Here is a 22,386-nt window from a genome sequence, read left to right on the forward strand (position 1 = left end):
GATGATAGATGATACTGGCACAAAAATAGACCCATAGATCAATGGAACAAACTTGAAGACCCAAATATGAGTAAATACAATTTCAGGAAAGACAGCATGTTCAGCAAATGGTGCTGGCAAAACTGGATCTGCACCTATAGAAGACTGAAATTAAACCCCTATCTTTCACCCTGCACAAAAGTCAATTCCAAATGGCTCAAAGACCTCAATGTAAAGCCTGAAACTGTTAGAAGAAAACATTGGCAAAAACCTACCACAAGGGCAAGAATTAACAACTGGGACCTCATTAAAAAGCTTCTGTACATCAAAGGAGGAAACCAGGGAGGTTATCAGAAAACCCACAGAATGGGAGAAAATCTTTACCAGTGACACATCCAACAGAGGTTTAATATCCAGAATATATAATGAACTCAAAAAACAGAGAATCAAGACAAGAAGCAACCCAATTAAAAAATGGGCTAAGGAGTTGAATAGAGAGTTCTCAAAAGAAGAAGTAAAGATGGCTATGAAACATCTTAAAAGATGCTCAACATCACTAATAATTAGGGAAATGCAAATTAAAACCACTTTAAGATTTCATCTTAACCCCAGTCAGACTGGCTAAGATCAAGAGAACAAATGATACCAAATGTTGGAGAGGATGTGGGGAAAGGGGAACACTCATCCACCGCTGGTGGGGCTGCAAACTTGTTCATTCCTATGGAAAGCAGTGTGGAGAACTCTTAAAAAAATACAGATGAATCTACCATTTGATCCAGTTATACCACTCCTTGGCATATACCCAAAGAACTCTTCGTATTGCAGAGACACTTGTGCATCCATGTTTGTTCCTGCTCTTTTCACAATAGCTAAGAGGTGGAAGCAACCTAAGTGTCCCTCATTTGATGAGTGGATAATGAAAATAGGGTTCATTTATATGATGGAGTTTTATCAGCAATAAAGAAAGGTGCAATCATGAAATTTGCACGTAAATGGATGGAACTAGAAACTGTTATACTAAGTGAAGTAACACAGATTCAGAAAAAAATCGACATATGTTCTCCCTCATATATGGATTCTAGAACCAAACCCTGATAAGTGAGTATGTATCCAGACGTAACTATAGGAAGCAGGATAATGGAAAGGAAACAGGGAAGTAAAGGAAAAGAAATTACCTGAAGGAGAAGAGCAGCAGGAAACAGGCCTTAATTATGGAGATCTGGATAAAAATTGGGTTAGTTTAAGGGAAGGGGGAGAGAAGGGTATACTAGGAACCTAGGGGATAAGGGGAAAGAAGGAGCTCAAGAGAGGTAGGACCGTAGAAGAAGGTTATTATTAAGGGAGAAAAGGGGAAAATGGGGGCACCTTAAGTGGGAAAACTATGGTGGAGGGGTGAGAAAATGCGAGAGATAAATAATGCCTAGCTAGTTTTGAAAACCAGAGGGAACCATATTACTCCTACAACCTACTGACAAATTATACATAAAAAAGCAGATCAAGAAATATTTGTCTAGGTAAGGTTTATCTGAGGACAATTGGTTTTTGCCCAGGATTTATCTACATGACACACAGTAATTAAAAGTACCAGACTGGTGGAACTAATGTTCTTGGATGTTTAACAGACATACTTTGAGGCCTATACTAATTTGGTCAGAGGGACATAAACAACAGTTTTTGTGCCTTGCCCTCCTTGGTCGACTAGTTCCAGGGGACTATGAGCATCTGTCAAAATGTCCTGTGATGGTGGTGGGTCACCTGTCCTCTTGATCAAGGAGGCCGAGGAGACCCCCCCAGATGGACTTGAACCAGTGTCCAGTCTACAAAGAGGAGGGTCAACACAGAAGTATCAGTTCCTCCATGCTTCCAAGCAAAGCCAACCATGGTCGAGCAGGACTTTTGACTTACCTTCACAGGTGGAACTGGTAAAAGAAAGTAGCCAGGGGCTCCTCCCAAGCCCATGTGACCCCTGAGGATCAGATCCTCAAACGACCTTAAGAGTAAAAATAAATTGGTTTATCTGGGGAAACTGTATGGCCTTAAACACCCAAAAGGAAAGTATAACCAAAGATTAAAGGGGCCAACATAATTTCTTAAGAGTCCATATGCATAGCTCAAGGCTATGTAACAAGCAAAAATGCCAGATAGGAGATACCTTCTTTTGAGTTGTTGGCCAGAGTGATCAAAGGCACTCCCATACAGTAACCCAGCATAGAACTGGGAAAATGAACAGCAGACCCTAATCTTATCTAAAGGAGTATTGACAACTGATTGCTGGCAGAAGAGGAACAGTTGACCCTCCTAAAAAAAAGACTTCTAAATAGGCTGACTAGATGCACCAGAAGGGCAAGTAGTGGAGATTGGCTGACAACACAGCAGACAGTAGCAGGAATATCAGAGTATAAGGGCTCTAGTGGGAGGAGGGAGGCTGTGGGAGGGTACCATAATGGGCAGTGGGTGTATAGTCGAATAAGATGGTTTGGGATGTTCTGAGTGATACACACACATACACACACACACACACACACACACACACACACAAAAAATGTATTATATTTGAGGAGGAAGCATGGAAATTTATGTCATCACTACTATAATCCCAACACTCGGCAGATGGAGGCAGGAGAATCAGAGGTTCCAGATTATTTTCAGCTACATAGTGAGTTGGAGGCCAGCCTGGGTACATGGCAAAACAAAAAAAGAAATCAGATGCATACAGATTAGAGAGACATGCACCAACATCTCAGCATTAGTAGCAAAAACAATGAGTCTTTCTGCAAGGAACAATATATTCTAAAATGAAATGGAGATTTTTTAAAGGTTTAAAAACTCATTCAATTTTATGTCTTACAGGGCTTATAGTGAGTATTCAATATCCTATAACTAGTAACTCAACTGTGAACCTAGAAACTTGGATCCACTTGTGAAAGAGATGTACTCTTGCACTGGAGTGTGTTACTGAATATGTTAAATCTGAATATGTAGTGAAATGCTTCTTCTAATTATGTAGTTATTAAAAATTTTTTTAAATGATAAAAAAATAATAATTAGTATATGTGTAAAACATTATCATTGAAATCTACCTGATGACTCTATATCCATGCTCAGATGCCAAGGAACTCAGAAAGTAACCGACTGTCACTAGTAATACTCAGATATATAGAGATTAGAAACGCATGTGCAAACATCTTAATGTCAGTTGCATTGAAAATGAATTTTTCTGTATGAAACTCTATTTTAATAATGAAATGAAGATCTGTTTTAAAGGTTAAAACCTCATTTAATTTTATGGCTTATAGGGTTTATACTGAGTACAATATTGTATAAATGTGGTAATTCAACTGTAAACCTAAAAATTTACAGCCAATTTTGAAAGAGATTCACCTTAGCTCAGAAAATTGTTATGGCATATGTCAATGCTGTTGTAATGAAATGCTGCTTCTAACTATGTGGTTATTAAATAAATAATTGACTGGGGAAAAAAAATAACAGTCCAGAATCTAAAGTCCCTTCTGATATTCAAGGCAATATCTTAACTGTAAGCCCCATTAAATCAGAAGATAAATTATGTACTTCCAGCATACCAAATGTGGAACCAAATACCATGCCAAAATTGAGAAATGGAGGCATACTGAGGAAATACTGTACTAAAATAAGTCTGAAGCCTAGTGCAGAAAACACCAAATCCAGTAGCTCTGTGTCTGACTTCTGGGACTTGACTTCTGTGGAGTTAGATGGCTCAGCCCCTCCAACTTTGCTGCATACAGCACACATCTCTATCTTGGGCTGGTACCACTCCCTGTAGGTAGCTCTCCTTGGCAGATGTCTCACAGCTCTGGCATCTTCTTGGGATCTCCACTGCAGTCAAGGCTTCAGCTTCACGCAGTGACCCGTTGGGACCTTCTTTATGCAGGGGAAACCCTGCTGCACAGGGCCTGGCCTCAGTGGCTCTCTGAAACCGTGGAGGAAGAACTGATGATGCCTCTAAAGCCAACATCAGTGAATGACAACTGCCAAGTTTGGGATGAACTCCAGCCTGCTTCATCTACATTCACAGCTTTTCTCTGCTGTGGTTTTCTAGGAGTAGAAAACTTTCAATTGGAGGCTTACCTGAGTATGGTCTTGCCCTGAAGGTACATTTCCCATTGTTTAAGAGGGAATTTCTAGGACTTTCCTTAAATACTAATCTCCTTTTCAAATAGAGTCTCTCCAGCATTAATCTTACTAGTGCTTTTTTTAAAATCCAAACTGTACATTCTGCATGAATTCTTTTTGCCCTGTTTGCTCTTTTTCACTGTAGATCTGCATAGTATTCACCATTAATAGCCATGGTACCATTTGTATAGGAAACTGTCTTGAAATTTACTCTGCCAAAGAAATTATTCCATTACTTTTCAACTTGCCCTCAGGCAAGCTCTTAGGCTGTGGGCAGACTCCAACCAGACTCTTTGGACAAAATATCCCAGTTGTTGCTTATGTCCTTATTTTTCTCTGGAACTACTTTGCTCTCAGCACTACTTTCTAACAGGCTCCTACTGGAATGGCCAAGCAGCAGTTAGCTGCTTTTCTACTCCAACTTCCAGGTCTTCTACATTCCTCCAAAAACTCACATGGTTAGGTTCCTCACAGCCAACAGCCTGCTCTCAGGTACCAACTTCTGTTCTAATTTGCTTTCAATAGCTGTGACAGAACACTCTGACCAATACCAACTTGGGGAGGAAGGTCACAGTTCATTACTGAAGGAGTCCAAGGTAAAAACTCAGGTCAGGAACCTGGAGGCAGGAACTGAAGACCATAGAGGAACACTGCTAACTTGCTTTCTCCCCTGTCCTGTTCTCAACCTGCTTTTTTATACAACACAGGACCATGTTCTCAGGGGTGGCACCACCCAGAGTAGGCTGGGCCCTCCCACAGAACTTAACAATCAAGAAAATGCCCCATAGATATGGCCACAGGCAAATCCAATGGAGGAAATTCCCCAATTGAGGCTTCCTCTTCCCCAGTGAGTCAAGTTGACAAATAAAGCTCTCTAGCACAGCATCTCTTTCCCTGGATTTGGAAAAATTTCTCTTATGATTTTACTGAGTCTTTTCCATGACTTTGGCATGTGATTCTTCTTTTTCTGTGCCCAGAATTTTTAAAATTGATCTTTTCGTAATGTCCTACATATCTTATATGTTCTATTGATAGTTTTTTGTTGTTGTTATTTTGGTCTTTTTTTTTTTTTTTTTCCTTGTAGCCCAAGCAGGCCTGGAACTCAATCTAACCCTGGACCTTGGCTTGCTAGGCAAGTGCTCTACGACTGAGCTAAATCTCAAAAATCCCTGTTGATAGAGATGTCTAACCTGTTTGGCTGGGATGAGTAAGCTGAGTGGCTAAACTATGCCCTGAAGTCAGAAGACAGGACCTCTTTCCTCTCTAAGTCAGGGCTGGTGGGGCAGTGGAAGTGTGCACCAGACAGGGACAGGCCAGGGGATCCTTTACCTGTCTGGGCCTGTGATGGTAGGGAGGGGGAAGTGTGTACTCATGTTTGTGTTTTTATGATAGTTTTAGTGTATTTATTTTTGTCCTGTCCCTCCTGTGTGTTTGGGATTGAATGTTAGGCTCTGGACTGCTCACCAAGTACTCTACCATTGTCATACTCTTAAGGCTTATAGTGGCTATTTTAAATTCCATTTAAAGGTTATGGATTACTTTTTTCTTTTTTGATTTTATTTTTACTTGTATGAGTGTTTTGCCTGCATGTATGTAAGTGTGCCACATGAACGCCTAGTGTCTGTGGAGGCCAGAAGAGGACATTGGTTTCCCTGGAACTGAAATTATGAATGGTTGTTAGCTACCATGTATGTGCTGGGAACTGAGCCCAGGTCCTCTGCAAGAGAAGCCAGTGCTCTTAACTGCTGAGCCATCATCTTTCCAGCTGCCACCACCCCCTCTTTTTTTATTTTTAGTAATTTTTTATTGTATGCTGGACATTGTGACCATTATATTTTTGAGTTTCTAGATCTTCAAAAAGTGACAAATTTTGTTTTCACAGAGAATAATTTTACTTGCAGTCAACTTATATTGAAGGATTGGTTTTAAGGTTTGTTGGCGGTTCTTGAGTCATTTTTTCACACCAGAGTCCTAGTTTCATTTCTGTTGTACTACAGTACCCTGGCACAAAGCAGCTCAGGGGAGAAATTGTTTATTTGGCTTACAGTTACAGGTCACAGCCATCATTACAGGGACATCAAGGCAGGAACTTGAGGCAGCTCACACATTACATGCAAGAGTAGAGATAGAATAAATGCCTGTTCACTTCCTTGCTTGTTCTCAGCCTGATTTCTTCACTCTTGAACATTTGAGGATCCCCTACCTAGGGAATGGTGCCACCCACAGAGAGTTAGGTCTTCCCACATCAGTGAAGTAGGCAATCCCCTACAAACACGCCAGTAGCCAACTAGTGTAGACAATCTTTCATTGAGACTGTCTTCCCAAGGAGATTCTAGATTGTGTTAAGTGGACAGTTAAGGCCAACCATCATGATACTAGTTAGTCCTACTTTGAGGTCTCTGCTAACTGCTCTGGATATTCATAAATATCTTTCTTCTATTCTTGCTGGTTAGAACTTCCTCTGCATCGTGAGTTTGGGGGATTGTTTGAATTATAGTTTTCTTGTCCTTGTTTTCTACTTAAGCTTATGCATATTTTGGGGGTGTTTACACAATTTAACACTTAGCTGAAATCTTAAAAGTAGATACTTGGAACTCTTTGTTAGTTTAACCCCTTCCTGCCTGATTCTTTACTGAAGCTTTCAGTCATGTCTGTCTGTCGACCTCTAGCTTTCTTTCCTTGTGTTCAGTTAGACTTGGGCTGATCCCTACCCCTTATTTCATCCTGGGAAGTACTTACTCCCTCACTAGAGAGGACCTAGGTATGGATTATAGCTTTGCGTTACCTTCTGTCCAAACTTTTCATATATTTTGCATGTTTTATTACAGTTTTTAAGATTTATGTATTTTTATTTTATGTGTATAAATGTTTACGTGCATGTGTATATGTACCATATACATGCCTGGTGCCCACAGAGACCAGAAGAGGGCATCACACACACATACCCCAGTCTGGAGTTTACAGATAGATAAAGTTGTGAGCTGCCATGTGGGAGCTGGGAACTGAACCCAGGTTGTCTGTGAGAGCAGCAAGTGCTTTTAACTACTGAACCAATTTTCTAACCCCCATCCTGGTTTGACTCTTTTATGACAAGATGGCAATTTTGCTTTCTGTCCTTAAAATAGCTATTCTTTCCTACTTTAGCTTAGGTTGGTTGTAGTTCTGTGAGCTGGTTAAGTTGATCCAAAACTGTGGATTGAAAGTGTGGGTGCGAGCAAAGGACATAGGAGCAAGATCTTGGGAATGCTGGCAAGAGAACTGTAGAAATAAAAGCAGTTCTCAGTGTGTGGACTGAGGATCCCTTCAGGAGTCTATAGGCTCCTCCATTTGGGTGAGGCTGAAATTTTATCATGGACTTGAACTAAAATAGACAATAGGTTAAATGCAAAAACAAAGAAGAGAATCCATTTCTTAAAAAAGAGATTTGCAAACAAAACAATGCCATTCGGGGCTAGAGAGATGGCTTAGCGATTAAGAACACTGGTTGTTCTTTCAGAAGACCCAGGTTCGAATCCCAGCACCCACATGGCAGCTAACAACTGTCTGTAACTCCAGTCCCAGGGGATCTGACAGCCTCTCTGACCTCTGTAGGCATTGCACAACATGGGTGCACTTACCCACATGCAGGTAATACACACATATATAAAATAAAAATAATAAATAAAATTAAAAAAAACCCACTCATACTAATTTTTGTCTGATATTAGCATGGTTATTGTTACTTTTAAATGAGTTGATAACAATTTCAAGTTTTTCCTGTTTTAATTTCTTATAGTCTACAAATGCCAAATTGTTTAGAGCCATAACTAAGATTTTAGGGAGATTAAAGTGTTGAATAAAGCACCATTGAGTCTACTCTGTACAGGAAGGAATGGAAAGCATTAGGGATGCAGTGAATGAAAAAATAGTGTAAAGTGAAGTGATTGGAGGAAAGCTCTTTCTGTTCATCTCATAGCTGTTAATGTCTTGACTTTTTTTATACTTGTGTGAAAGTTTAAATTGTGTAACTGTAGACTAATTTTGTCTCAGCAACTGTTTAGCAGGCCACTTTATGGTATTCTTAACCCTTCAACGAGGATCTTTGTTTCTGCCATTTCATCTGGGGACATTTTTCTGCAGGTCAGCCTCTTTGCCTTGATGCATTAACTAGCTCATACATAGCTTGTGTCCTGGCCTCAACCTCTGATTTACGTTCCCACTTTGACTTCATTCCCATTGTAACCATTGTTGACTATACTACACTTTTTTTCTTCACATCATGTAGCCCTTTGTTTTCATTCATCTACAAAGTTTTTCCAAGAGGATCAACTTGCATCATCTATTTTTTAATTTATCTTGAATATTTTCTGATGAAATATAATTTACATTACTGAGTGAATATTAAATAACCATTATTGGGCTAATAGCCCACATTAGGAATATTAGATGCATTTATATTAATTAGGAGTGCAGACTATATATCAAAGTAATCATCTGTTTCGTATCATCTATTTTTTTTTACATTAACCTGTTTCAATGTAATTAAAAATACTTTTTTTTTTTTTCAAATTTCTTTCAGTAATCCTAAAGCGGAGAGTCAGAGAGTAAATAAAAAAGTCAACAATGATGCTTCACTTAGAATTCATAATCTGTCCATTTTGGTGAAACAGATAAAATTTTATTACCAGGTAAGTGGTCCTTTTTTAAAACTAATGTTTTAATAACTAACATATTTATATTGTTAAATTAATCTCGCTTCTTGAGAATGTGCATAAACGAAATACTTTGGTAGTTACCTGAATAATGTTTTTAAGGTGTGTGCTTTTTTTTTTCTTCTTCTATTTTAGACTTACATTGAATGTATATTTCAATTAAATCTGAGCATTCTTTTGCTGTTTTGTTTTTTTTTAAAAACAGGATCTCCCAATAGCCCCAGCTGGCCCGGAACTCACTTAGATCTCACAGAAATCTCACAGAGATAAACCTGCCTCTGCCTCCAGAATGCTAGGTAAGGGCATGCACTACCATGCCCAGCTAATCTGAGCGTTCTTTTTTGTGTTTTTAACTATTTTTAATTGAGTTTTTGTGTTTCACACAATAGATCTTAATCAAATTTAGATAACCCCCTCCACCATCCATGCCCCCGTCACCACCAAATTTTATGCATTCTGTCATATATGTTGTCTTTTTCAGTCAAGCACTTGTACCCAGATGTCGCTCAATGCAAGTAAACCTGAACTTTTTTTTTTTTTTTTTTTTTTTGAGACAGGGTCTCCCTGTAGCCCCACCTGTCCTGGAACTCAGTATGTAGACCAGGCTGACCTTGAACTCACAGAGATCTGCCTCCTAAGTGCTGGGACTACAGGCATGTGCCACCACGCCTGGCTAATCTGAACATTCTTAATACTATGAATATACCTCCTAGAAATGTTGTGGTTGCATTACACAAAGTTTTATTTGGTGTATTTTTAAATGTTTGTTTCTGAATTTATGCTGTGATCTATTACAGTCATGAGTTATGGACAAGTGTGTTTTTAAATTATACACAGGTTTTCAGGCACTTTTTAAATATTTTTTCTTGGTCAGAGAACATGGTTTGTATGCTTCTGATTCTTTGACATTTCTTTTCAGTTTTTTGTTTGTTTATTTGTTTTGAGACAGGGTATTGTAGCCCCAGCTGGCCTAGAACTCACTATGTAGACCAAACTGGCCTTGATCTCACAGAGATCTGCCTGCTTCTGCCTCCTAAGTGCTGGGATTGAAGGCATAAGTCACCAAGCCTGGCTCTAGCATTTTTTAATAATTACCTGGCATGGCCTTGAGCTACTGGCAATTGAGAAAAATGAGTTGAAGTTCCCTTTTATAAAGAAAGATACAGCAGTTTTCCTTTATATATTTTGAGGCAATATTCACAGGTGCAGACGAGCATAAAATTGTTAAATCTGTCTGGAGAATTGGATCATTATTTCTACTTTTTTTCTTGTGTGTTTAAATACTTTTAGGAATGGCTTTTATTTAATCTTGGACAGTTTCATAAATATATACAATGTATCTTGATCGTATCCACCCCAACTCCACCCTCCTAGTCCTACCCCCAATCCTTCAACACATCCCCCGCCCACTTTTTTTCTTATACCACATTGAGTCCAGTTAGTGCTGCCAGCCAGAATGTTGGCTGGTCTTGTTGGCTGGATCTTGAGCAGGTCTTGTGCAGTTAATCATAGTTGCAGTTGAGTTCTTGGGTGTAAGGGCCAGTTTATGTCCAGAAGACAGCATTTCACTGCACTACTCTGGCTCTTAAATTCTTTTCTGGCCCTTCTTCCTCAATGTTCCCCTTAGTTCGATATCTTTATATTCTGTCTTTTTCCCTAGAAAACACTCTCAAAATACCTTTCATACTTAACATAGCAAAAGCCAAAGTTAGTCAGTCTCTTTATGCTTTTATAGAATATTACTATAACCTTAGACTACTTTAACTCTACTATTTTTCACGACTTTTGTTGTTGTTTTGTTTTGTTTTGTTTTGAGATGGAGTCTCCCTGTATAGCCCCAGCTGGCCTGGAACTCTATGTAGACCAGGCTGGCCTCCATTTCACAGAGATCCCTCACCCTCTGCCTCCTAATTGCTGACCCCACACGCTTATTCCTAATAGTTTTGTTGGGTATGCAGTTCTGGAAAGTATTTTTCTCTCAGTAATTTATAGATTTTATTCTTCTCTGTAAGATTCTTTTTTGCTTTAGAGAAGTCTGTTAGTCTAATATTTGTTTTTACTATAAGCTTTTGCCTCTTTGGTGCTTTTGTAACATTGTCCCACCATTTGACTTCCTTCCTCCTTCCTCCCTCTCTTCTTGCACTGCTGGGGAATCAAACTCAGGACATTGTGTATGCTAAGCAGACACTCTGCCACTGAGCTATATCCTTAGCCCGTTTCTCTTTTAATGGTGTGCCTCTTTCCTATTTCATTAATTTTGTGTCCTTGAGATATTTGTATTCAATGTACATTATACTTTCCTATTATGTCTTTATTGAAATTTGTTTTATCAGCCTTTTGCTATAATTCATCTTATTCAGAACTCCTATTTTACTAATTTGTTCCTTGTATCATATCTTATGTTTAACTCATTGATTGTTGCTTCTATTTCTAGAAAGTGTGTTTAGTTCTTTTATATCTTCTTTTTCACTAATTTTAGCTTTTAGGCCTGATAATTGCATAATCTGAAAAATGTATAGTTGTAAACCTGCTCTTGGTGGCTTCTTCTTGTGGTGCTGGTGGTGTCAACAATGGCAGGGGTGTGACTGTGTATTTTAATTGAGTTTATTTCTGGTAAGAACATTATTTTTGGGAATTGTTTGCTATTTGGACCAAAAGTGCTTTGCTTGAAGAGGATTTAACTCATTTTAAGCAAGTTTATAATTTCTTTAGAAATACTTTAGCCAGGCATGGTGGCCATACCTTTAGTGCTAACACCCAGGGGGCAGAAACATGAGGATCTATGAGAGTTTGAGGTCGGCCTGGTCTACACAGTGAGTTTGAGGCCATCCACAACTGCATAGTGAGACCCTGGCGAGGGGATGGGGCACTGAGACTACTGATATATTTTAGGAGATTAGGGGAAGAAAGCAAATACAAATATATTTCCATTGCTAGGATATTACCACTATTATTACCTGAATAATACATATTTCTGGATTTTCCCCCTATACTTCTGTGTTCACATTTTAAAATATTTTATTTATTTTTATTTTTTATGTGTGTGAATGTATTGCCTGTGTGTATGTGAGAGCACCCATGGCCATGCAATGCCACGGAGGTCAGAAGAGAGCTTTTAGATTCCCCTGGAACTGGAATTATGGACAGTTCATAGCTGCCATGTGGGTGCTGGGAATCAAACCCAGGTCCTCTGCAAGAGCAGTCAGCGCTCTTAACCGCTAAGCCATCTCTCTAGCCCTGTGTTCACATTTTTAAAAATTCAGTAGAACCTGGAAACTGAGTGTGATAGCACACACCTATCATCTCAGCACATGGGAGGCTGAGACAGGGTCATTATGAGTTTGTTGCCCAGCATGAGCTGCATGGCAAATTTTGGGCCAAATGTGGGATCCTTTTTCAGAAATACAAGAATGAAAAACAAAATAACAAACACAAAAATTGGGACCACATTGTTCTAAATCTTTAGGGACATAGTTGTGCTAAATCCTAACCAGAAAAATCAGCCTCTTTGCAGGGTTTATGTTTTGTTCTGTCTTTTTTTTTTTTTTGAGACAGAATGTGTAGCCCTGACTGGTCTGGAACTTGCTGCGTAGACCAGGCTTTTCTGAAACTCAGAGATCTGCCTGCCTTTGCCTCCCAAATGCTGGGATTAAAAGCATGTGCCAACCACAGTGTCTGACCTTCTTTTATCTTTTAACTAAAGATTGTCTTTTCTCTTTGTTTTAAACTGTAATGTTTTAGAACATTTTAAGAAAATTAAATTATTTGGCATTATGCTCTGGTTTCTCTTCAGATCGTGTAAATCTTTTGCCTTTTACTAAAGATTTCCATGGAGAGGAAAAACAAAAAAATTATCTGGCATTTTTTAGTCCCCTGCCGGCCTGGCTTATTTATAATTCCTTGTTACCAAATACATTTTTTTTAATGTGCCAGTGTTCAGGCTTTCATTTCCCTCCTGTTAAATGGTTTAGACTTTTTCAGTACTGTGGGTTGAATTTAGGGCCTTGCACGTACCGAGAAACACTTCTGCTGTAGCCCCAGCTCTTGTTATTTTCTTTTGTCTTGTCTTTTTTGAGACAGGTTCTCCCTAAGTTACCCAGGCTTACTGTGAACAGTTGAAATCATCCTGCCTCAGTCATCCAAGTAACTAGGATTAAAGACCGCCACCTCTGGTGTGGCTTAGATTTGAGGCCAAAGAAGGATACCATGCTTTTCTGTTTATCTCTCTCTGCCTTATTCCCTTTAGGTAAGGTGCCTCGCTGAACCTGGAGCTCATCATTCTCCACATAGGCAGGTGGCCAGCAAGCTTCAGTGATCCTGTCACTGCCCCCTACCCCCTATACACTGGGTTACAGGTGCACAACTTGGGTTTGTTTTACAAGGATGCACTAGGCATCCAAACTTAGGTCCTCATGTGTGCTTAGCATTTTTAACCCACTGAGCATGTCAGCCTGTACTTTGTTTTCTTATTTTTTTATTTTTTATTTTTTATGTGTATGATTGTATCACCTGCATGTGTCTAAGTGCACCTGTGTCATGCAATGCCCACAGAGGTCAGAAGAGGGTGTCAGATTCCTTGGAACTGGAGTTATAGACAGTTGTTAGCCACCATGTGAGTGCTGGGAATCAAATCCGGGTCTTCTACAAGAGTAGTCAGTGCTCTTTAAACTCTGAGCCATCTCTTCAGCCCATGTATTTTGTCTTTAATATTCTTTCATGTCAGAATTTTTAGGTACTTTTAAAAAAGACTCAATTTGATGGCTGTCATTATTTTTGTCCTAGTAGAATGACACCAGATTTTCAGTTTCATATTTAGTGTGGTAGAAACATCCTTTGGAAATGCAGTGTGTTTCCTTAGAAAAACAGATGTAAAAGGCACAGGAATCTCTGCCTTACAGTCTTAAGTTCACCTTGCAACTTAATTCTGTGTACTACTGATTCATTCTGTGGTTTTTATTTTATGGCAATTTATGTCTTGTGCCATTTATCTGTTTTAAGTTTTCAATTCTGTAGTTTTTAGTATATTTACATAGTTGTGTGACCATGAACTCCATAAATTTTAGAACATTTTCATCACTTCAAAGAAAAGTCATTTTTCACTGTATGACTGTCTCTCAGTTATTTTTCTTCATTGCTGTGACAAACTGTATGACAAAAGCACTGTAACAAAGAAAAGATCTATTTTGACTCCTAGTCTGATGGTGCAGCCCATCAGGACAGCGTGGCAGCAGGAGCATGATACAGCGAGCCATGCTGCATCCGTTCAGGTAGCAGAGAGAGATGAATGCTGCTGCGGAGCTCACCACTCCTCTTTATTCAGTCTGGGCCCTCTGCCCAAGGAATAGTACTCCTCATGTATAGGGTCTTCCCTTCTGAATTAAACTAATCAAGAAAATCCATTACATACATGACCAGAGATTTGTCTCCATGGTGATTCTGAAATCCTTCAAGTCGATGATCGAGATTAACCATCACACCTACTATTTACCCTATTCTTGGGGTAAATAGATAGACCAAAGTAAGGATACTACCTTATACACTGAGGTAATATGCTTTGAGGAAGTCAAACTTGGTGAACCAATGAGTTTTAATGGCATTACTTACAGGAATATGTGTGAGGAGTTACTATAAGAGCAGAAATGATTCAAGACAGCTGTATCACCAAAAGTCCTCCCCAGCATGGATAACAGCTCAGAAAGCTGGAAACCTGGAGCATGCACAACCTGGAGGCCACGCAACAGGTTGCAGAGTGTCCTTTCCAGGCAGCTCAGTTGTACTGAACCTCTTCCATGCGCTAGTCTGGTCTGATACTCTCTTGGTAGTCTTTACTGCTTATATATGCTTGGGAAGGGAGGGGCTTATGAATCTGGTCGGTTTCAGGGACTTCTTGAAGCTATTGAATGTTGCATCACCTTCAGAGCATCCTGTGTCTTAACAAACTGCTCTCCAAGATAAAACGTTTTATCTTGGAAGAAATTGCTACACAACATCATCCCTGTTCCCCCTCCCCATTCACAGAAAACTATGAATCTTTTCTTAAATTATTTAATTATTCCTTCACAATTTCATAGATAATGTTTTTCTCATTCGTCCTCCCATTGTCCTTTTAGCCCCCTCACCCTCCCTCTGAGCTCAACATGTCTTTCTCCTACTTTCATGCCCTACTGGATTTAATAATTGTTGCTTGCATAAGCATGGATGGGGTGTTATTTACTTGAAGAGAGGCAATTGACCAGTGACTATACCACTGAAGAACTGTAACTCCCCTTTTCTTAGTAACCACTAACTGCCTATAACTTCGCAGGGAGGTTTAGGGACTCGTCCCCTTCTTCCATCTATGATGGAAATTTAATAGAACTAGTCTTGTGCAGGTTTGCTGTGGGTAACTTCCAATGCTGTGAGTAACTTCCAATGCTGTGAGTTTTTTCTAGTTATATAAATCTAATGATGCTATAGTCACAAAAAGTTGGGAGGCGGAAGGAATTTTGAAAAATCAGTTCAATAGGTTAAGTAATTCTCAATGTAAGGTGATTTTTATACACTGAGATATCAATAAGTAGAAACATTTTTTATTGCTACAGCTGAGGTCCTACTGGCATCTAGTGGGTAGAGCCTGGAGATGGAACTGAATATCCTATTATGCAAAGGTAGTTCCTCACAACTAAAAATGATCTAAATTATGACATTAATAGTGTCCGTATTGAGCCAGGCATTGTACCACATGCTTACAATCCCAGCACTTGAGATGCTGCAGTTAAGAGAGGCTCAGGAGTTCAAGGTCAGCCTGTGCTACATGGCAAGTTTGAGTTTCAGGCCATCTTGGACTACATGAAACTCCTTCTCAAAAAGAAAAGCAAGGAAGCAAAAAGACTTTGGAAAATTGTGGATAAGACAAGCAAGCATAATCTCCCAGTCTCTAGGGACTACTCTGGCAAAAGCTGAAAAACAGCTATCAGAAGAGGTAGGTAATACCTGAATAATTCTGTCATCCTCAGAACAGAATAGGAAACTTTACAAAGCAGAAAAGAACAGAGCCTGTCCCAGAGGGATTAATTCAGTTCAGGAAATTCCCTCTCCTACTAGAAGGGAATTGATTTCCTGGTTTCAGGAGCCAAAGAAATAAAGAAACTATACTATACTGCACTGTACTTGTAGTGACAGACATTCTAAAGAACTGAAACCACCTTCCCCCTAAAAAACTATGACCAGGGTGGCAACAGCAGCAGACATCAGTAAAACCTCTTAGCAGAACTGAGCAGTCAGTTCTCAGTGTTAGTCACTCACTAGATCAGTAACAAGTTGTCATTTCAAAAAACCCTTGCCACAATGTAACTCAGCAGCCTGAGACCCTCTGTGAACCACACCTTTGGGAAACTCAGAACAAGTGTGACAGGGCTCTATGTGGAAACCTGGTCAGCATCATGCTGGCTAGACTGTGAGGAAGAAACTTTAAATCAGAACTACAGTATTCAGCAAACTGAAATATTGGGAGAAGTCTGGTTCTGCAGTGGAATTTTCACACAGACTCTAAGCAGTGCCCTCGACATTAGAAAGCATCTAACAGGTAGGATCAGCATTCAGAACCATTCTTCTAATAGACTGCCCAGAGAATGGTACAACGTGCCACTCCCTCCAAAAATAGGACTCCCCAACATAGGGGAATTGCCAAGGTTAAGAAAGGCTTCTAAGAGCCAGGGAAGGAATTGAGAGATTTGAGTCTGAATCCAGATAAGACAGTTTTCATACCCACCCAGCTCTCTGTCCTCTTTTTATCCTGTACCCCCATTTAATAACCAGTGTCAATTTATCAGGTCAGATTATTTTTTCAAGTATATAATTAAGAACTTTTTTGTCTATGTTAATCACCGAAAGAGGTCTATAATTTTCTTTTTGTTATGTCCTATCTGGTTTTGATACCAGTTTAATAGTGGCTTCAAAAAATAGTGTTGGTAGTATTCATTCCTTCCCTTTCCAATTTATGGAATAGTTTGACAAACACTGGTATTAGTTCTTATTTAAACGTCTGGTACAACTCCATATTTACCAGTTCAGTCCTGGGCTTTACTTTGTTTAGAGTCTCATTGCCTAGACTAGATCTGTTTAGTTATTATTTCCTTTTCATTTAACTTTGGTATATCATATGTGTGTGGAAATATATTCATTTTTTTCTGGCTATTTCGATTAGCGGGAATATAAATTTTTAAGGTATTCACTATGATCATTGGTGTGTTTTTTTAAAAATAAATAATTTATTGAGAATTTCATACATGCATATAAGGTGTTTTGATCAAAATCCATGCCCACTCCCTCCCCTCCAACTCCCCCAGGTTGGGGAGAGCCAGAGCTGCCTCCTTTAAGAGTGCTTCCCAGATAGTGTGGAATGCTGCTGCAACAGTCTAAGGGGTCAACAGGCTTTCCTTTACAGGTTTCATAGAGCGGCTTTGCCAAGAGGAACGGTGTGTGTTGCTAAGAGGCCCAAGGACATTGTAAGTTTTAGCCAAGAAACTGGCTACTTTTCTTTGGGGTCTTTTTACCCTAACTGCCTAGCCAATTCCTACCTCCTAGTCTTATCACACCATCCTCTGAAGAGGTTACCCAAATTGCTGATAGAGAATCAGGATGCAGACCGCTCTGGCTTCTTCCATGCTGAACAGGGACACAGGGTGAGGCAATTGGAGTACCCCCTTCAGTAGGTCTCTCTAAAAGACTCGCAAATTGCATAACTTTTGTCTCTAAGGGGATAAGAAAGTCCTTTAATCAGGAATCAAGGCAAGAGTAATTAGCATTACAAGTTCTAGACAGGGAACTAGAAAAAAGTCAGAACAGGGAAATTTTCAAATGTTCATATGAGAGTCCATTGGAATTTCTTGACAAGGGCTTCCAAAAGCCCTCTCTATTGGGTTCCTCCTTTTTTTTTTTTTTTTTTTTTCTTCGTCTTCCAAGGCTGGACTCTAGAGTGATAGATTCAGGATTTGCTTTCAGATATTTTGATAGCTGTTGGAGTGGTTAGAATCAGTATCAGTTCCCTCTCAAAGGCTTCTAGATAGGGGGAGAAAACAAATTTATCCACCATTTTAGAACAATAGCTGATTGTCTCCCTTAGCTACAGGTGGGCACTATTGGCGACCACGTTTTTTAAAAAAATATTTATTTTTTAGCTGGGCGTGTTGGTGCATGCCTTTAATCCCAGCGCTCAGGAGGCAGAGGCAGACAGATCTCTGTGAGTTCAAGGCCAGCCTGGCCTCCATAGCAAATCCAGGCCAGCTGGGACTACAGGGAGACCCTGTCTCAAAAAGACCAAAAAAAAAAATTTATTTTTTTTAATGTGTATCAGTATATTGATTGCATGTAAGTGCACCTGTGTTATGCAGTGTCCACGGAGGTCAGAAGAGGGCATCGGATCCTTCTGGTACTGGAGTTATGGATAGTTGTTAGCTGCCATGTGAGTGCTGGGCATGAAACCTGGGTCTCCTGTAAGAGCAGCCAGTGCTTTTAAACACTGAACTGTCTCTCCACCCCGAGGGGGTGTGCTTTTAAAAATAGTGGCTTATTTTTATTCTATATGTGTGAGTGTTTTGCCTACATGTATGTAAGTGCATTTGTGACACGCAGTACCTTTGGAGACCAGAAGAAGGCAATAAATATCCTGAAAATGGGATTTCTGAAGGCTTTTAACTACGATGTGGGTGCTAGGAACCAAACCTAGGTCCTCTGTAAGAGCAAGAATGCTTAACTACTGAGTAATTTCTCTAGCCCTGGTATGTGTTTTAATGTCTCCCTTTTGATCTCTAATTTATTTGAGCCTCTGTTTTGGTTAACTTGGTCTGTCAGCTTTGTTTATAGTTCAAAGAACCAAATCATTTCATTGATTCTTTGTACTGTCTTTACCCTCATTCATTAATTTTTTTTCTGTTCTCTCTTATTTATATCTAACCAGTTTTGGGTTTTGCTTGTTCTTATTTTCTTAAAATACTATTAGGTCAGCTGGGCATGCTGGTGTACGCCTTTAGTCCCAGCACTAAGGAGGCAGAGACAGGAGGATCTCTGTTGAGTTCAAGGCCAGCCTGGTCTGCATAGCCAGTTCCAGGACAGCTGGTGCTACAAGGAGACCCTGTCTCAAAAAGACCCCCCCCCCAAAATGAGTACTTAGCTATAAACTTCCCTTTTACAAATGCCTTCTCTTTAATAGTTTCTGGTAATTTGTATTTTCCTTTTTATTTCTAAGGAGTCTAAGTTTAAGTCTAAGAATTTTAAAATTTTCCTCCTGATTTCTTCAGTGACTCTCTGACCATTCACGAGTACATTGTTAACTCCCCATGTGTATGTGTAGTATATATAGTATCTCTTCCTATTGAGTTCTAATTTTATTTCATTAATGTTTGAAAACATGAAAGAAGTCATTTTGATTTTTGTTGTTGATGGGGTAGCTTGCTTAATTGTCCTAAAATGTGATGTTTGTTGAGGAAGTATCATGTGTTCTACAGCTGTTAGAATAATCTAGATTTCTGTTACGTCCATTTGATCTGTAGTGCAGTTTAATCCCTAATTTGCTTTGCTGATTTTTGTGGGGGAGATGGGGCTAGAGGAGAGTCTGGAACACATCTGTTGATTACATTGTGCTAGTCAAGTTGCCACATACTGTATTGTGGTCTTTCTTTATGTGCAATACTGTTTGTTTCATGGCATTGGGTACACCAAAATTCAGTGAATATGTATTTACAATTTGTATATTCTTGACTGAGAATTTCCTTTGTTTGATATATTGTAACCTTAAGTATTCTGGCTTTTCATCTCCTCTGTCAGAATTACATATTGCTATTGTGACTTGTCTCAGCTTCTTTCACTTTCAGTCATTGTGTGTTTTTGCCAGGGAAGTATGTTTTTTATAGATATAGAACAACAGAATTTTTCTTAATCCATCAGCTATTTTTGTTTGTACTGAGGATTGGACTCAGAACCCTGTGCATAATAGGCAAGTGTTGTACCACTGTGCTATTTCCCCAGCCCTAGAATGCATCTTCTAATTAAAGAACACTTAAACATTTAGGGGTATTATTGAGAGGGGTTTGCTGACTACAGAAAATTCCATGATTATTTTCCTTATTGGTTTGATGCTGTTTGTTCTTTTCTTTCTCTCTTGTTTATCTTAGGGGTTTGGTGGTTTACTGAGTTGAACATACTCTATTATTTCCTAGTCGGCATTTATCTGTTCCTCTGCTGAAATTTCTTCTTTCCTAAGGTTTTCTGTTCATGACTGCCTTTCTTAACTTTGTGTGCAAAATTCTTTTAAGTATCTTCTGCAATACTGGTTTGTTTAGTGGCCATGAATTGCTTTGGTTTGTGCTTTTCTGAGAAGGTGTTTGTTCTCCATTGATTTTTTTTGGGGGGGGTGTGTCTTTGAGACAGGGTCTCCCTGTAGTTCTCCATTTATTTTTTTAATTATTTTTTATTTTATGTGTATGAGTGTATTGCTTGCATGTAGTAGGTGCACCCATGTCATACAGTGCCTGAGGAGGTCAGAAGAAGGCATCAGATCCCCTAGAACTGGCATTATGAACAGTTGTTAGCTGCCATGTGAGTGCTGGGAAGTGAACTTGGTCCTCTGCAAGAGCAGACAGTGCTCTTAACTGCTGAGCCATCTCTACAGCCCCTGTTCTCCACTGATTTTTAAAAGATAAGTTTGCTGGATATAATCATCTTGAATGGCAGTTCCAAGGCAGACCTTGGAATGTATTGTTCCATACTTAACCTGTTTTAGGTTTTCTCCTTAGAGAATTGATTATCTTTCCAAGTGAGTTAGTGTTTTTCTCTTGTAGCTTTTAAAATTGTGTCTTCATTTTGTGGTTTTAGCATTTTAAGTATCATGTCTCATGGAGATGTGGTTTTTTTGGTCATGTCTATTGAGGATCCTGTATGTGTCCTGTACTTGGATATACATATGTTTTCCTAGATTTTGGGAATTTTCTGATCTAATTTCTTTTCTCTTTTTTTTTTTTTAATGTGTATGAGTGTGTTGCCTGCATGTACGTAAGTGCACCCGTGTTGTGCAATGCCCGCGGAGGACAGAAGAGGCTGTCTGATCCTCTGGAACTGGAGTTACGGACAGTTGTTAGCTGCCATATGGGTGCTGGGATTCAAACCATGGTCTTCTGCAAGAATAACCAGTGTTCTTAACCGCTGAGCCATCTCTCCACCACCCCCCCCCCTGGTCTAATTTATTTTTCTGTGCCTCAGGTTTGTATCTCAGCATCTTTTATTTAAAAAAAAATATTTAACATTTTTATTTTATGTGTATGAGTGTATTATTGCCAGTATGTATGTAAGTACACTTGTGTTGTGCAGTGCTCGCAGAGGTTAGAAGGCATTGGATCCCCTGGAACTGAAGTTACAGACAGTTGTTAGCTGCCGTGCGGGTGCTGGGAACAGAACCCAAGTCCTCTGCAAGAGCAGCCAGTGCTCTTAACTGCTGAACCACCTCTCTAGCCTCCTCAGCATCTTCTTTTACCTCAATGGATTCTTAGTTTCAGTTTCTTGATCATGTCCCAGATTTCTTGAAAATTTTGATGTTTATTTTTTCCTTATTGATATATGAATGTATTATTTCTTTGTCCCTGTCTTCAATCATTGATTCTCTTTCTTGTGTTTCATATAGTCTCTTGGTGATGCTTTCTACCATGTTTTTTATTTGATGTGTTGTTTTCCACATCCTGCCTCTCTTTTTGTTTGCTTTCTATTTTGCCTATTACCTGGCTTTAGTTCTCATCCATGTTGCTGACTCCCTTGTTTAGGTCCTGAATTTGCCTCCTTACTTCACTTACCTGCCTGTTTGAATGTGCTTTGAGGCCATTGGTCATTTTTTAAAACTGGACTGTTATCATTTCAACCATTTCCATATCTTTGAATTCACTTACTGAACTGAGTGGGACCTTTTGGAGGAGTCTTAATGCTTTTTCATATTTGTGCTTACAATTTGTGCATCTGTTGGGATTGATACCTCTTTTGGCTTTATTTGAGTTTCTTAGGTGGAAGCCTTCTCTTGACTGCTCAATTCCCTGTTACCTCTCAGAGAAGAGGAAACAAACTGCCATAACTGCAGATGCACCAAACATGTATACAAATACAAAAAGAAAAATTAAAGATAAATGCTGCACCACTAGTAACTATGCAAGAAAATGGCAAAATCCAGGTTAACCATGAAATTAAAAACAAGGGTAAAAGTAATAGTGCATGTATAAAATAAAAGATGCTGCCAAGGGTAAATGAAGAAGCAAGGTTAAATGAAGTCAAAAAACCCACCCAATTTTAAGAACAAGTTGTAAAAAAATATCTGAGAAGAAGAAACAAAATTAGACAAAGTTAAGATTATTACAGCCATGAAGGCTTTTAAAAATAATATAAAAAGGGACTGGAGAGATGGCTTAGCAGTTAAGAGCACTGGCTGCTCTTGCAGAGGACCTGGGTTCGGTTCCCAGTATCCACATGACAGCTAACAGCCATCTGAAACTCCAGTCCTAGGGAATCCGATGACTTCCTCTGACCTCCACAGGCAGTGTACAACATGGGT

At 39.3% G+C, this 22,386-nt stretch overlaps 1 protein-coding gene and 1 non-coding gene across 3 annotated transcripts in view; both read left to right on the plus strand.

The window, feature by feature from the left end:
* Ccdc88a (coiled-coil domain containing 88A) overlaps positions 1-22,386 on the plus strand; it is a 185,010-nt gene that overhangs the window by 39,561 nt on the left and 123,063 nt on the right. For both annotated transcript variants that reach the window (XM_008823003.3, XM_029558654.1), the window contains exon 3: positions 8,690-8,798. In XM_008823003.3, coding sequence (XP_008821225.1) covers positions 8,690-8,798 — 109 coding nt within the window. The remainder of the gene's footprint in view (positions 1-8,689; positions 8,799-22,386) is intronic.
* Positions 12,596-12,708, plus strand: LOC115068443. The gene has a single exon (XR_003847790.1). It is a non-coding gene; the product is annotated as a U5 spliceosomal RNA (small nuclear RNA).

Source organism: Nannospalax galili, unplaced genomic scaffold (genome assembly GCF_000622305.1).
Source record: "Nannospalax galili isolate Female #2095 unplaced genomic scaffold, S.galili_v1.0 scaffold286, whole genome shotgun sequence".
Classification (NCBI taxonomy): domain Eukaryota; kingdom Metazoa; phylum Chordata; class Mammalia; order Rodentia; family Spalacidae; genus Nannospalax; species Nannospalax galili.